A 13,815-nucleotide genomic window follows, 5' to 3' on the forward strand; every position below is an offset into this window, starting at 1 on the left:
TTGGTTTTCTTGAACTTCTTTTACTTACTAAAAGCATCATAATTACAACTTCGATACAACAGAGATGAATTCGTGTAGATAATTGCTGAAGTGGCATTCACAGAAAAAGCATGAAAGAGTAGGCTTTATTTTGCTTTTTTTCTTATGTTAGTTTGCATGTTCTAATGGACCCTTCCCAGAGTCTCAGGGCTGGATAAACTGGTTCTGTGAACTTGCAGCGGAACGTGTGCAAATGAGACATGCCATCACTAACATTGTAGAAGGAAAGGATTCCTGCTTCGTAATCTAGAAAAATGCCAATGCAATCAGGATCATCCTCTATCAGGATGGGGATTCTCTCTCCCTTGTGAAATGCCCAGTATTCAAAATCAAACTTCTTAAGGCACCAAGATGCTCTGTTCCAGCCAAGTCGACAGGCTTCAGAATCTCCTTTCCTGCCAATGGTAGGGTAGGCTGCGCCAATCCACCATCCTGCTCCAGCATGAAGCAGGTCAACTTCCCAGTAATGGCTCCCAGAAAGGAATGCATCTCTGCTTAGCACTTGCCATAATTGATCGAACCTCTGGGGACCACAGGGGTAAAATATTCTCCTCCAGCTACAGCTTACCTCAAGACGGTCATCAGACAATTTCAGTCTCGGGTGAATGCTGTCATATTCCCAGGTCGGTGATCTTGCATCTGCAGTCAAAGCCGTAAACATAGTTGCTACATTTATCATGACCCTTGGAAGTCCAAGTTATAAAACACCTGCAAAGGAGCCCAGAGCCGGCAGTGTCTTAGGACAGTCAGAACGCCTGCAAGTCCCAGGAACGCAGGCTGGAAAAGGCATGCCAGGGGGATCACAACAGGGTGCTAACATTGCTGCATCCACACCTGGGTCAACCAAGGTGATGGGGACCTCAGCCACAGCACCAAGGTTGCTTTATGCTTAGGGTTAGGGCTCGGACAGAAATCCCAATGTCCAAGGACACTGGGTCTGGAAAAGGCATTCTAGTGTGAGCAAGGTGGGGCCCCAACATTGCCGACTCTACACTTTTCAAATCTGGGTCATCTATTGTGATGGGGATGCCAGTTGCAGCACCAATGTTACATTAGGTAGGGATGGAGTTCAGCTGGCCACAGAGCCTACAGCTCCAGGGACACCAGGGCTGGAAAATGTATGCCAAGCGCATAAAGCAGTCCGCCAACATTGCTGCCTCCACACCTTTCTAATCTAGGCCACCAGTGTGGTGGGTATCTCAGCTGCAGCACCAAGCTGCCATTTGGGTTAAGGTTAGGATTCAGAGAGCCACAGCCTACACCTCTGGAGACTAGGTAGGGACAGCAAAAGGCAAGCCAAGGGAATCACAGCAGGGCACCGACACTGATGCCTCCACACATTCCTAATCTGGGTCACTCATGGTGATGGGATAAGGAGAGTTATACACAGAGAGTTACGGTCACTTGGTCTGTTCAGCCTGGAGGAGACTGAGGGGAGACCTCATTACAGTTACAGCTTCCTCGTGAGGGGTAGAGGAGGGGCAGGCACTGATCTCTGCTCTGTGGTGACAATGACAGGACTGGAGGGAACGGTCTAAAGTTCTGTCAGGCAAGGTTTAGGATGGATATCAGGAAAAGGTTCCCAGAGGGTGGTTGGGCACTGGAACAGGCTCCCCATGGAGGTAGTCACAGCACCAAACCTGACAGATTCCAAGAAGCACTTGGACAATGCTCTCAGACACATGGTCCTGTGCAGGGCCAGAAGTTGGACAGTAGTGATTTTTGTGGGTCCATTCCAGCTTAGGAGATTCTAGGACTCCAGTATAATCATACTTACGTTTTAAGAAAAGCAGCCGATCAACAGGAGTCATGGTTTTTAGCACTGTCCCAGGCTCCTTCTTTGCAGTGGGATTCAGGCTACTGAAAACATCTGGGCAGAGATGAAAAGGGGCAGTTTAGGGAGTCTGCCAGTTTTTCAACCATCATTTTCCAACTTCATGGACAAACTATGTTACTTTTTTTGGGGAGGGCATACTCACTCTGTATGCTTTTAACGTTATGTTCTTTGGATAGCATGGAGATGCTGGACTAGTGTTGCCAAAGAACTACGCAACTGAAAAGAACTCCAAGTAATCACGCCTGATTCCTTAAAAAGTAGCCCCTATTAGATGAAAATAGTCTGGCAGCTGAAGATAGCTGCAGATGCTTGCTGCAGAGCACCTCCACAATACTTTCTAGCAATCCTACACACATCCCGCAGTGGCCTTTCAGATCAGGTCTGACCATTTGCCCCAGAAACCTGCTACTCTCTTCTCAGTGGCAATTCTCAGACAAGAGATTATTAAAAGGCAGCTGGGTGAAATGTGATGGCCAGTGTTGCCTGCTCACTCAAAGAGCAGCAGGGTTTCCCCATGGTTATTTAGCTTTGTGGTTCTGTGTCCCGTTTGGAAAAACTCCTTGCCTTAATCATGACAAAGGTCACTTAAGGATGAAATAGCTCAAAGACAAAAGGATTTCTAAATAAAACACGTTAACTCATCTTTACCAAAAATCATCAATTTTTTTCAGACTGAGGCAGATCACCAGGTACATTAATTAGAAAAGGCTTTAAAATTCTAGAGGTACCCCAGTGCCAGAGCACTTACAATGCCAACAGTAACTCAGAGAATAGATACATTCTGTAAGTGTGATGGACTACAGTAAATTGTATTGAAGTATCTGATAGAACTGGGGGGAAAAAAAGCAGCAGACAAACCAAAGATCGTTTTCAGTGTTGAAGAGAGACCCCTTACATTCATAAATCACCACTGCTATGGCGGCATTACACCCATGCTGTCAGAAAACAGTACCCATGCCTCAAACACTTCTGTTTCTCCAGATGATTTGGTTAAAAGTCCTGTTCTTACTTTAAAAGCACACTTAATTTGCAAAGAGAGCAAAAGAAAGCAAAATCCAGAGCACTCTCCCAGGTACCTTCTTTAAGCCGGGCTTCCAATGGTTTCTCCAGAATGGACTGAATAACTTTGATGAAGTGTTTATAATGGTTAAGTAAGTGTTCAAACGAGAGAGGTATTGGATGCCACTCTTCTGACAAGTGGCTGGATTCCTTAATTTCCTTCTCAATTGCTGTGTAGTTCTGAGGGCAGAAAGCCAAATGCTGTAATTAGCAGAGACTGTGACATGAAAGGACTCTTCCCTCCCAGCTCCCATACACCACAGAGCAAGGACAGCTTCATCACTAGGTAAACCTATGGGCCGTAACAGGCAAGCTTTGCTGAGTTCAGCCTGCCTTTTAGCTCATTAGCCTGCCCATTACCGCCTCCTGCCGGTGGAGCCAGTGGCCACTCCAGACATGGAGAACCCAACGGCCATGGTTAAAAGAGATCCCTCCAGGATGGAAATGGGTTTAGCCTGGCCAGGGTCCTTTGTGGGAAATCCCATCAGTGGCAAAGTCAAACCACTAAGTTTTAAAAGCATTCTGAAGAATAAAATCCAACCTCCCCCACAAGAAGATCACCACAAAATCATGAAGAGCAGCTCCTGTGTGGAGGTATGTTGCTAGCCCACACAGCAGAATGCCAGGGCCATATCACAGCAATGGATACTCAAGTATACATTGCTGTGAAACTCAAGTCTGCCACATTGTAAGGATGCAAAAATGCACCAGAGGCATCTTTTGGCTTGTATCAGGGCATAACCACCCTTCCAAAGGAAGGTGAAGATACTAGGAGAGAGAAGGAGAGAGAAGCTGATATTTATCTGTAGGCAAAAAGTAAAGTGCTGCCCCCTCCAGTGAAGTGATGGCTATTGCTTATGATGATTAGGATTTCTTGCAATTAAATAAATTACACATTTTAACTTTCCTCCTCAGGTTTCCTGAGGCCTGCCTTTTCTTAGACCTTCATATTACACTGGACAAGGAAAGACTTGATACAGCATTTGTCTTCAAGATTAAGAGACACATATCTGTCTGTTCCATATTTGTTTAAAATTAACATGAATTTCATACAGACCTGAAATCAATGCCATAGCAGGAACACCTCATAGCTCAAAAATCAGGAACCAAATTTGTTTACCAAAACACCAACACAAAGCAAATTAAAAAACAGTTAGAAAGACGCTGCTTACATACAGAAGGATCTGTAGAAGAGATCATTAGAGAAATTTACCAAGGGCTATCACGGTAAGAGGTAGAAAGAGACCATACAATACCACCTCCAGCAAACGAATAGGATCACTGTCCTGTTGTATTTGTCTGATTTGAAGTGTGAGGGTCTCTAGGGCTGCAAGCTGTTCTTGACAGGACTCCAACTGCTGATTATGTGCTCCCAGGGCTTGCTGAGTCTTTTCATCAATGAAGTTTTTTGCCAAACTCTCTTCTTCCCGAAGAAGTAACTGAAGTTCTGTCACTTTTTCTGACAGCTGCCTTTTGATCCTGTCAGCATGTGCCTATAGATGAAGCAGAAGAGTGTCTCCTCCCTGCTCAACAGACCATAAACATTTCAGACATTTTTCTTTCAGGCTTTCAGTGCTACATTTTGGTTGAATTTTACTGATTTTCTGCATCTCTTCAGAAACATGTGTCTACCACTTAAAAGAGGGCAGACATGGTTTACCTGCTGATGTCTGGATGGAAAAGCTTGAGGGAAGATTCCAAGATGCCTATTTATGCAGTAAATTCTGTTTTCAGCTGGAATTAACGGGGTACAAATTGCAACAAGAAGCAGATCTGGTCCTTCAGTAGCAAGACTTTGACCCCTTTCAAAGCAAGCTAGAGAGAAGTAGCTGATAGGAAGAGAAAGCCTCCAAAACAAAGAGACATTAAACCAAGTCTCTAAAGCCCCCTCAGGCTCTTACCGACATTTCTGTAAAAGAACTGCTTCCAGATGCTCCTTAGAGCAAAAGTAATTTCATGCTCTATAAATGAGGTGCAGCTTAGCACACATTCCTGTTCTTGAGACATAATCAACAGAGCTCTTCTTGTGTTTAGTCAACTCTGAATCCAGGCAATTCAATAAAGCAGTTCAGTGCAATGCAAGATACATTAGTGAAGCCAGAATAACGTAGGCAGGTGAGGCTACCTGCTATTCCTCTGCACAAAAATTTCAGCCTTGATCTTCCAGAGGTGTTAAACTGATCAAGGAATGAGGACCAGGTCTTTGGAGACTCTCCTCTTCTCTCCCTTTGACAGTGTAACATACTGTGATGGATACAGGGGATACACTCTTTTCCTGAGAAGGAGTAGGTGTCTGGGTCTTTGAGTAGCTACAGAGAAAACAAAATGTCACCTCTTGGAAAATTACCATCCAGTGGAAAAGGAAACCACACTTTACCTTCACATCATTTACAGCCTGCACTATGTTCCTTCCGTTGCCAGCTTCTTGCTCTTTTCTCTCTTCTAGATTCTTCAAGCACAATGCCATGAGTTCCTACACAGCAGTGAAACAAAATAAAACACTGTTTCATAACAACATCTGTAAAAAACAAAAATAAGTATCCAGTTTGTTTTCCATATAGGGGGGTGTATCACTGAAATACTCTGTTTCAGAATCATAGAATAATAGAATATTCTGAGTTGGAAGGTACAACTCTTAAATGAATGGACTTTAATGAGGCTTATTAATGCCCGTATAGTGATGAAACATAAGGATCTCCTCATTTCACCTGGTGGTTATACTGCTAAGGTTTGAGAGCTGTGCAAATTAGCACCACAAACTATTGATAGTTTGTGCATAAAATCTCTGCATCCCTAAGCCAGTAGATGTCAGCAGAAACCGCCTAGGGATAGAGGGTCACGTGGGAGTACAAGTTTCTACCCTGCTCACTTCCTGATTTCGCGCAGAGACAACTCTTTATCAACAGCACGTGCTTCCCTGTGTCCATCAGACCCCCAGGGTAGCAGCACAGCTTGTAGCTTTGTGCACTTTACTTTGCCTCAGATCAGGTTGCCACTGCACAACACCTGTATCATCCACACATTGCCGCTCTGGCCTGAAGGGAAAGCAACACTGTAGTGAGTTCCCGCTGCAAGAGGGACACTTTGGATGAAAGCATACCAGCAGGCAGCAGCCATGCTCTGCATCGGTCAGACGTCTTAAATGGTTTTACCTCTGTGCTGCTGTTTGTGGCAGCCTAATGCACAGGCCTCTGCCCTTGTAATGCTCTCTAACATGAAATGCAATAAAATGCTACAAGGGTTTATCGTGACCTGTGTACTGGCTCACAATCTGTGTGAACTTCCAAGCAGGAAGTTCGGTAGGAACTGTTTCTTCCTAGTGTTTTCTGTAGAAAACCTCTAAGTAACTCTGCTCCAAAATATCACAAAAGGAGTAAGAAGGAACTTTCTGAAATTGTAGCTGAAAAAATAAAAATAAAAAAATAAATAAATAAAGCTGCTGAACATCAAACCTCTGTGTTACAGCATTTTCAGTCTCCCAAGTTCAGCACCACAGCATGCAGGCCCCAGTGAGCCTCCTGGCAGGCTCTCCAAGTAAAACAAAGCACAAGCAGGAGTATTGGCAAGCTTGCAAATCTTCCTGAGGATATTTGGTGGACAGCTACACTGGGATGAAGAAAAAAATCTTAAAGACCCGCAGGGCTGGTTGCGGCTGGGATGGAGCCAGTTTTCCTCATAGCAGCCCATGTGGTGCCGTGTTTCAGATGTGACTATACTGTGAGTGCACAAAAGGCTAGGAGGGGACACAAGCAGAAGATGGCGCCTACTAACCAAAGAGCTATTCCGTACTATATGACATCATGTTCAGCAATAAAACTGAAAGTGGGGTGTCTAGGTGGGTTTGCTGTCTTTTGCTCAGGAACTGTCTGGTGAGTATCTGCCTTTGCATCAGTTTCATTGTTTTTCTCTTCCCTCCACTTCTCTTTCTCTTATTAAATTTTTGTCTCAATCCATGAAATTTCTTGGTTTTAGTGTTCCTCTTCTTTTCCCTCGTCCCACTGGGCAAGGGAGGAGAATAAGCAGGCAGCTGTGTTGTGCTTAGCTGCCTACTGATGTTAACCCACAACAACCCCTGCTCCCATCCCAGAGGAGTTATCAGAGAACTCTGCATAGACAGTCACTGTGATCTAGCAAGCCACAACGGTGGGGGCAGAGGGTAAGCGGAAGTTACCTTTCCCCTGCCCCTGAGGCATCTGTGTTTCTGTCAAAGGTACTTCCAGCCTGGCAATAAAAACACGTTTTCTGGGGCAACCACACTCCTCTGATTCCACGTACAAGGTCTGAGGATAAAATGCTATTGCATGTGACCTAACAGTCAAAGCCACTTCCTCCTTGTCCCCTGATTTATACATCTGTTTTGGGGACGTTTGGGTGTGACTGATTAACTCTTTCTCCTCGTGCACGAACCATATCCTTGTGCAGTAGCATCAGGCTGACCCTGTCTGTATGGGGTCTACAAAGCACTTGCTGAAGTACAGAAAGTACAGAAACTTTGTTCTGCTAGTCAACACAGCCTACAAACCTTGAACTCCACAAGGTGTTTATAAGGCAAGCAAAGCAAGGCTGAAGGCTGAAGATCGGCTTAGTACTGTGGCAATTCACTAATACTCACAGCTACCACCATCACACCCTGGCAAAAGAACACTCAGCGGCACAAGTTTCAGAAACGAGGGGAAAACCGGCAAGATATAAAACCAAACCAGGAAGTTCTTGGCTCAGCTCCCGGTTTATACCCCCTCTCCACGGCTCCCGGCACTCACCTGCGTGCGGCGGACGGCGTGGGGCAGGAGGCAGGCGCGGTGCCCGCGGTGCGCGCCCAGGACCGGGCACAGAGCGCACACGCAGCACCCGCAGTCCTCGCAGAACAGCTCCAGCGGCCGCCCGGCATGGACACCGCACACCCGCGCCCCCGGCGCTGCGGCCCGCGGCGCCCCCTGCGCCATGCCGGAGGCGGCCGGGACGGTGGGGAGGAGAAGGATGCGGGGCAGGCAGGCGCAGGGAGAGGCGGATGCGGGGCAGGCGGGCGCAGGGAGAGGCGGATGCGGGGCCGGCAGATGGAGGGTGTGCGCAGAGGGCGGCAGTGCCACACTGGGCCGGCGAGCCGTGGCTGTGGCCGCGGCTGTGGCGGCGGAGGGCGGCCGCTGCCCCGCCGTGCCTCTTGCCCCCTCAGGGGCGGGCGGGGAGCAGGGCCGGCCCGCGTCACTCGCCGCCGGAGAGGGGACCCGCAGCGGGGGTGTCGGGCAGTCAGTGCCGCAGGAGCTGTGCCTGGGAGCGGGAGAGCCGGGACCGTGGGAGCTGCCTCCGTCCGGCGCCCGGGATGGAAAACGGGCTGATTTGTGGAACTTCAACAGCGTCGATGAGGGGTGGGCTTCAGTGTCGTGGCTGAGCAAAACACTTACCTGATACAAAAATGTGGGGAAAAATTGTCTTCAGGGCATGTTTTGTCGCTTTCTGTTTTTCAATTAGAATTTTGTGCTCTGAGAAGTGTCATTTACAGAAATCAAAATAGACTGCTCGTGCTCTTACAGAGTTTGCACACTTACTTTCATTGGCCAAAACTCCTACCTACATTCAACAAAATTCATTCTTTTTAACGTGCTTGGTTCTTTCTGTGAATAAAAACAATACAGAGTATTCACACACACACACACACAGAGACGTGATGTGAAAAAATGGGAAGATATTTAAAAACCAAGCATTTTGGTGGAGCATTTGAGAATCAGAATATGTATTAGTATGTGAGAACATGGAGCACTGAAGAACAAAGGCAGTCATGCTGAAATCAGGCAGAATTTCATGCCTGCAAAAGAGCTGCTGACAAAATCAAGGATTTAGAAAGTGCCCTGTACGTACAAAAGTCATGTTTTTTTCTTGGGAAGTGTTTCATGCAGACTCCACACTACAGTCATAGGAATCTTAGGAATCATTATAGATATCTGTACATTGTTTGCTCTTGTTCTACATACACAAAGAAAAGTACTAATGCCTGCTTTAATAAAATAAGAGTTTCACATCCTCTTTGGGACCCTGTTCTGGTGTTTGACCATCCTCAGAAAGAAAACTTTTCCTACTGTCAATCAACATTTTTCTCATTACAGCTGGAGCCATGTTGTTTCACTGTGCCTTTCCAAGGGGAGTTTCAGTCTCATCTTCTCAATCTACGCCCATACAGGAGCTGTAGACAGCACTAAGTTCTCTGACAGAGGCTGAACAATTCCAGTTCCTTCCACATGTGTTTTGAAATGCCCAGCTTCAGCTCCAGTACCGTCTTTGTGGCTTCTGCAGGGGGGTTTGCCTGATAGAGTCAGTCTGTGTCTTGTCCAGAGGAGTGTGTGTGTTAAGTAAACGTTCCCATCTGACCACTCAGGAGCACTCTGGCAGTCACACCACCAGAGACTGTCACTGCTGGGACTGAAGCCCCTTCACAGTGATAGCTCCAGTGAAGGGTGCCTGCCTGACTCCCTATGCACCCTGCACCCACACGGTAAGACAGGGCTTCTTTTAACAGTTCAACACCAGGTTTCCCATAGCAGAATCTGAGATCTCTGGATCCCTGAGGAGGTTTATTTACAGTTCAGTAACAGTATCAGCTCCAGCTGGTGCCTCAAGGAGGAACCCTGAACAAAGGATTATGTGGGCTTTTATACCCTCACAATCTGTGTGCCAGAAAGTCTGGAGTCTTCCTGCTGAGTCCTTGGCTTCTGCTGTGTCTCAGTGTCTGCTCCCCTGGCTGGATCACAGGTCCCTGTGCCCTTTGTTGTGCCAAGGGTTGGCAGTTCCTGACCTCTTGCCTCTGGCTCCCACCCAGAGCTCAACCTGCAGCTCCCACTGCAGCTGCACCCTGAGCTACCTGCACTGAGTGTTCGTCCCTTTTCTTGGATTGAGCATATGTGCTAATACATAAAAAGGGAAAAATAAAGCTTTCACAGCATCTTCCACTGCCCTTACGTACAACATTATTATAAGTAACAGAATGAAGGCTAACATTAATGTCATGGGGAAGAAATTATTGTCAAGACAAGATCATGAAAGATCCTTCAAACTCAGTTATTGACCCACTGGTTTATCATTCACTACTTGTTTGATATGAGACTGGTGTATCCAGTTTTCCTAATCCAAAATTTTAACAGCAAAGTAAGAACACAGTAAGCCAGCATATGGTCCCTCCCTTTTAGGTCCTAATTTGAATTTTTGTGAGATTATCTTGATTAACACTACAACGGCAGGTTGTATATCATTTACTTGTATTTCAAGTGAGATGAGATGTTATTATTCTGCATACTTTCTCCATTCCTCAAACCCTTTCTATATTTTGTATATTAAGTACTGGGTCAGGCATTCATTTCCATCCAAAAATGGGCAGCTCCAGGAATTTATGCCACCACAAAAAGAATAAAAAATGGCTTTCTAACCTATCAGAAGTTCTCAAGCGTCAGACCAAGCTCAGAGTTAGGATGACTAACTGTGAACCTACTTCACTTTTCAGCAAATATAAATAGCCTCTGTGGACACCTATGGCTGGGTGTAAGCATTTGCTAGTGATAGCAGATCAGCTATCAGGCTAGGCAGTAGCCTTCCCAACAAAAAAGGAGAAGAAGAAAAGGCCTTGGCTAAAAAAAAGGTATACCTAGATACAGGGTTCCAGAGTCAACTGAGTCAGGGGACATGGGTCATGAGGACATGGGTCCTCATTTTACAGCTAATATAAACAATCAAGTTGTGTAAGTCTTTGAGAATAGAGAGAAAATTACATATAACTGTATCACCCACAATCTTCAGGACAAGTAGAGGGGATGAATAGAACATTAGAAGAAAAAGCAAAAATATGCACATGTCGGGGTCCCTCCCCCCCTGCCATGTAGCCCTGGGAGAGGGGCCCTGAGGGCACAGACACGGGGTTTCCCTGCCCCTGCTCAGCCTTGTTCCCATTGGTTTTTCTGTGTTCCCTGGTGTGGCCAAGGACCCTCGGGTCCCGTGACTGTGAGAGCTCCTCGGCAGAGCCCCGGCCATGCGGCTGGAGAAATAAACATCTCTGAAACATCTAGCAAAAATCAACCTATACATATTTCTTTTCCACGGGCCGCCTTGTTTGATACATGTGTTACAGTAATCCCCACTGTAACATGCACGTGCACTTATCTGAATGGCCACAAGCCTTAAATTTGTCGCTGCAGAATGCTTGGAATGTTCCATCACAACCCATAGCACTGGCAGAAATTCTCTTTGGAAGGGACTCAGCTATATCAGGAACTTATGTTCCAGCTAAGACCAGCCTTTTGGATGGAAATGAATGCCTAACCCAGTATTTTATCTATAAAATATAGGAATGGTTTGAGAAGTGGCAAAAAATGGTGCCACAGGTCCCTGTGCCCTTTGCTGTGCCAAGGGCTGGCAGTTCTTGGACTCTTGCCTTGGGCTCCCACCCAGAGCTCAACCTGCAGCTTCCACTGCACCTGCACCCCGAGCTACCCACACTGAATGTGTTCCTCAACACGTGGCCAGTCTTCATCACCACAAAGCCACACAACACTGATGGAAGACACTCAGCCCAGGACCCTGGTTCCTTTTATGGCAAAGTCAATCCCCAGCCTGTTTGTGTCCAGTCTTAATCGTTGCTGAGTTACCTTATGGTTTGGATAAGCCCAGATGCCTGTCTTGATCTTTGTGAGGTTCATGCTGGTACATTTCTGCAGCACCTCACAGTCCCTCAGAAGACTGACTCTGCCTGCCCCTTAATCTTTCCTCATCCTCTGCTTCATCCAGTCCTTGTTTGTAATGACAGCAAACGCTCTGAGGGAGTATCCCATCCTATTGCTCTGGTTGCTGTTAAGAACATTAAGGCACATTGGGCTCAGCATCTGTCCCTGGGGAATGGCACTAGAATCCAGCTGCCACTTGGTACATCTATTGACAGCACGCAGTGTCTAGCAGTTCAGGTGTTCTAGCCTATCTATCCAAACAACGTCATGAGTTTGTCTGTAAGGACACTTCAGGGCCCATTACTTGCAGCATTAAAATTTGCACATTATTAGTACCTAGGGCATTTCCCGTTACAAATGAACTTATTGAGCTAGATTCTCTGTGCTTTCTAGTGTTTTAAATCATTAATTATAGAGAAGAAAGTTGTGATAAAACTAAATAATGCTTGTGTAAATACTACTGGATTACCAGGTGCTGTTGTAATGCACCAATTTAAGATGTAATTTGCCCCCAGGACTTTGCTGTCTAACACTGGAGGGAAGTGCTGCTGTACTGTGGTTGTGAAAGGTCTGAAGATTTTTTTTGCATTCAGCTCCCACATTCCTCTCTCTGGAGGAAACACCTTTTGTCTTTCAAAACAGGTTTTAAATGCCTCAGAGTGTGCCTCAGGCTGTTTTTGCCAAGAATAATCATCCTCCAGCACAGGCAGTGGAGAGAAGAGTTAAATCAAGAAGAAAACAGGAAGTTATAATGTTTTCCTAAATCAGCACAGTCTCAGCATGAAAGCCAGCTGAGGAAGACGTGTGGGTGGAGTAATCTGGTAGGGTCAGAATGGGTTTGAGTCTTCATCTGCTAGTTTTGAGGTGAAATGACACTTTCCTTCTCCTGACTTGGATCCAACAAGCCTTCTGCAAAATAGGGTGCATTTCTGCCAAGTTTGTGTGTGAAGCTGTGTCACGATCCGCTAATGCAAGCAGGGGTTGTGATGGTTCGTTTATCAATCTCAGAGTGTAAAAGAACACAAGAGATTTCAGTTTTAATCAAAACAGTGCACCTTTATTAAGTGCCCACAACACAGTAATGCAATAGAAGAGAGTAAGAGAGAGAGAGAGAGAAAAACAAAGTAGAGAGGGGGAAAAAGAGGGGGCAATAGCTACCAACAGATGAGACGAAGTCCTCGTGGTCTTCCGCCAATAGATTCGTCTTCTTTCCGTGGGGAGATCTTCTACTTGGTTATTTTAGAAGGTCCCTTTATAGTCCTTTTCAGAAGCGAGGGGCAACTGGCCAAGAGGTTGGGAAATCTACAGCCATTGTTATGGGGTCCGTTGCTTTGGGAAGCAGGTACAGGACAGACGTACAAGACAGGTGTACCGGAGAGGTGTACAGGACAGGTCATTCCTTTCCGCTTCAGCGCAATCCTTCCTGCCTGGGCAGCAAGAACGGCACAGTCCATTGCGACCTGCACTAATTTCCTCAGGAATGCGTACCAGTTCCCAGTGGGCACACCTGCAGGCAACACTTGGCAGACATCCCACCTCAGCCAGGCCAGGACTGCTGTGTTCAGTCTCTGTCCTTGGTGATGATCGTGAGGCAGATGAGGGATTTTCGGACCGTCTCTTACAAGCTGCCAGCATGCAATACACAGAGACCAGGCTTTTGTTCAGCCATAGCATCCTCTATTTCTTTGTACAGAAAATTCCTAATACAAGTTCTGACTTCATACTTGCATGTAGGGGTAAAGGAGGGAAGTCTAGTTTAGTGTACAATTTACAGGTTTTGGCGCAGATCTGGACTTCTTTGCAACCATCTACAAAAAACCAGCCAAACAAACAAACAAATCAAAACCAAGTGGAATCACCACTTCAGCAAAGACAATGAGGACTGCAATTTGAATGGCACTGATACACAATGTGTGTGCACTGAACAGCCTTTAGTCCCTGCCACACAAGGGCTGAATGTTAAATACGGCTGAACTCAAGAATCCTGTATCAAAGTGGGTTGTTTTCAATAGACGTCACACTTCTCACTGGCTTAAGAAGATAAATCATTTTTACTGCGGAAGTCAGAGTTTATCTTGGTTTGGTTTGCCTCAGGGTTACCCATTTCCAGAGGGCCATGAAGGGAACACTTATTTTATTCAGAATCAAGAGAACCTTCCGGAAACATGCATATATGTGTGT

At 46.1% G+C, this 13,815-nt stretch overlaps 1 protein-coding gene across 1 annotated transcript; it reads right to left on the reverse strand.

Moving 5' to 3' along the window:
* On the reverse strand, window positions 1-8,092 carry TRIM14 (tripartite motif containing 14). The gene is made up of 6 exons (XM_042023520.1): window positions 7,696-8,092; window positions 5,313-5,408; window positions 4,195-4,428; window positions 2,953-3,115; window positions 1,817-1,909; window positions 1-678 (listed from the first exon to the last, which is right to left on the reverse strand). Exons 1-6 carry the CDS (start codon window positions 7,876-7,878, stop codon window positions 143-145), a joined length of 1,305 nt encoding a protein of 434 aa, XP_041879454.1. The 5' UTR covers window positions 7,879-8,092; the 3' UTR covers window positions 1-142.
* Between the last annotated feature and the right edge of the window lie 5,723 nt (window positions 8,093-13,815).

The sequence above is a fragment of the Corvus kubaryi genome, unplaced genomic scaffold (genome assembly GCF_017639235.1).
Source record: "Corvus kubaryi isolate FWS band 111438036 unplaced genomic scaffold, C.kubaryi_AGA036_p1.0 37249, whole genome shotgun sequence".
Lineage (NCBI taxonomy): Eukaryota > Metazoa > Chordata > Aves > Passeriformes > Corvidae > Corvus > Corvus kubaryi.

Bases quoted from the DNA above. Each gene is read 5' to 3' on its own strand.
- TRIM14 (XM_042023520.1), bottom strand. From the start codon at position 7,878: ATGGCGCAGGGGGCGCCGCGGGCCGCAGCGCCGGGGGCGCGGGTGTGC. The intron at 5,409-7,695 runs GTGAGTGCCGGG...ACTGCTGTGTAG, and splicing joins ACGCCGTCCGCCGCACGCAG to GAACTCATGGCATTGTGCTT. The intron at 1,910-2,952 runs GTACCTGGGAGA...ATCTCTGCCCAG, and splicing joins GGAAGCCCGGCTTAAAGAAG to ATGTTTTCAGTAGCCTGAAT.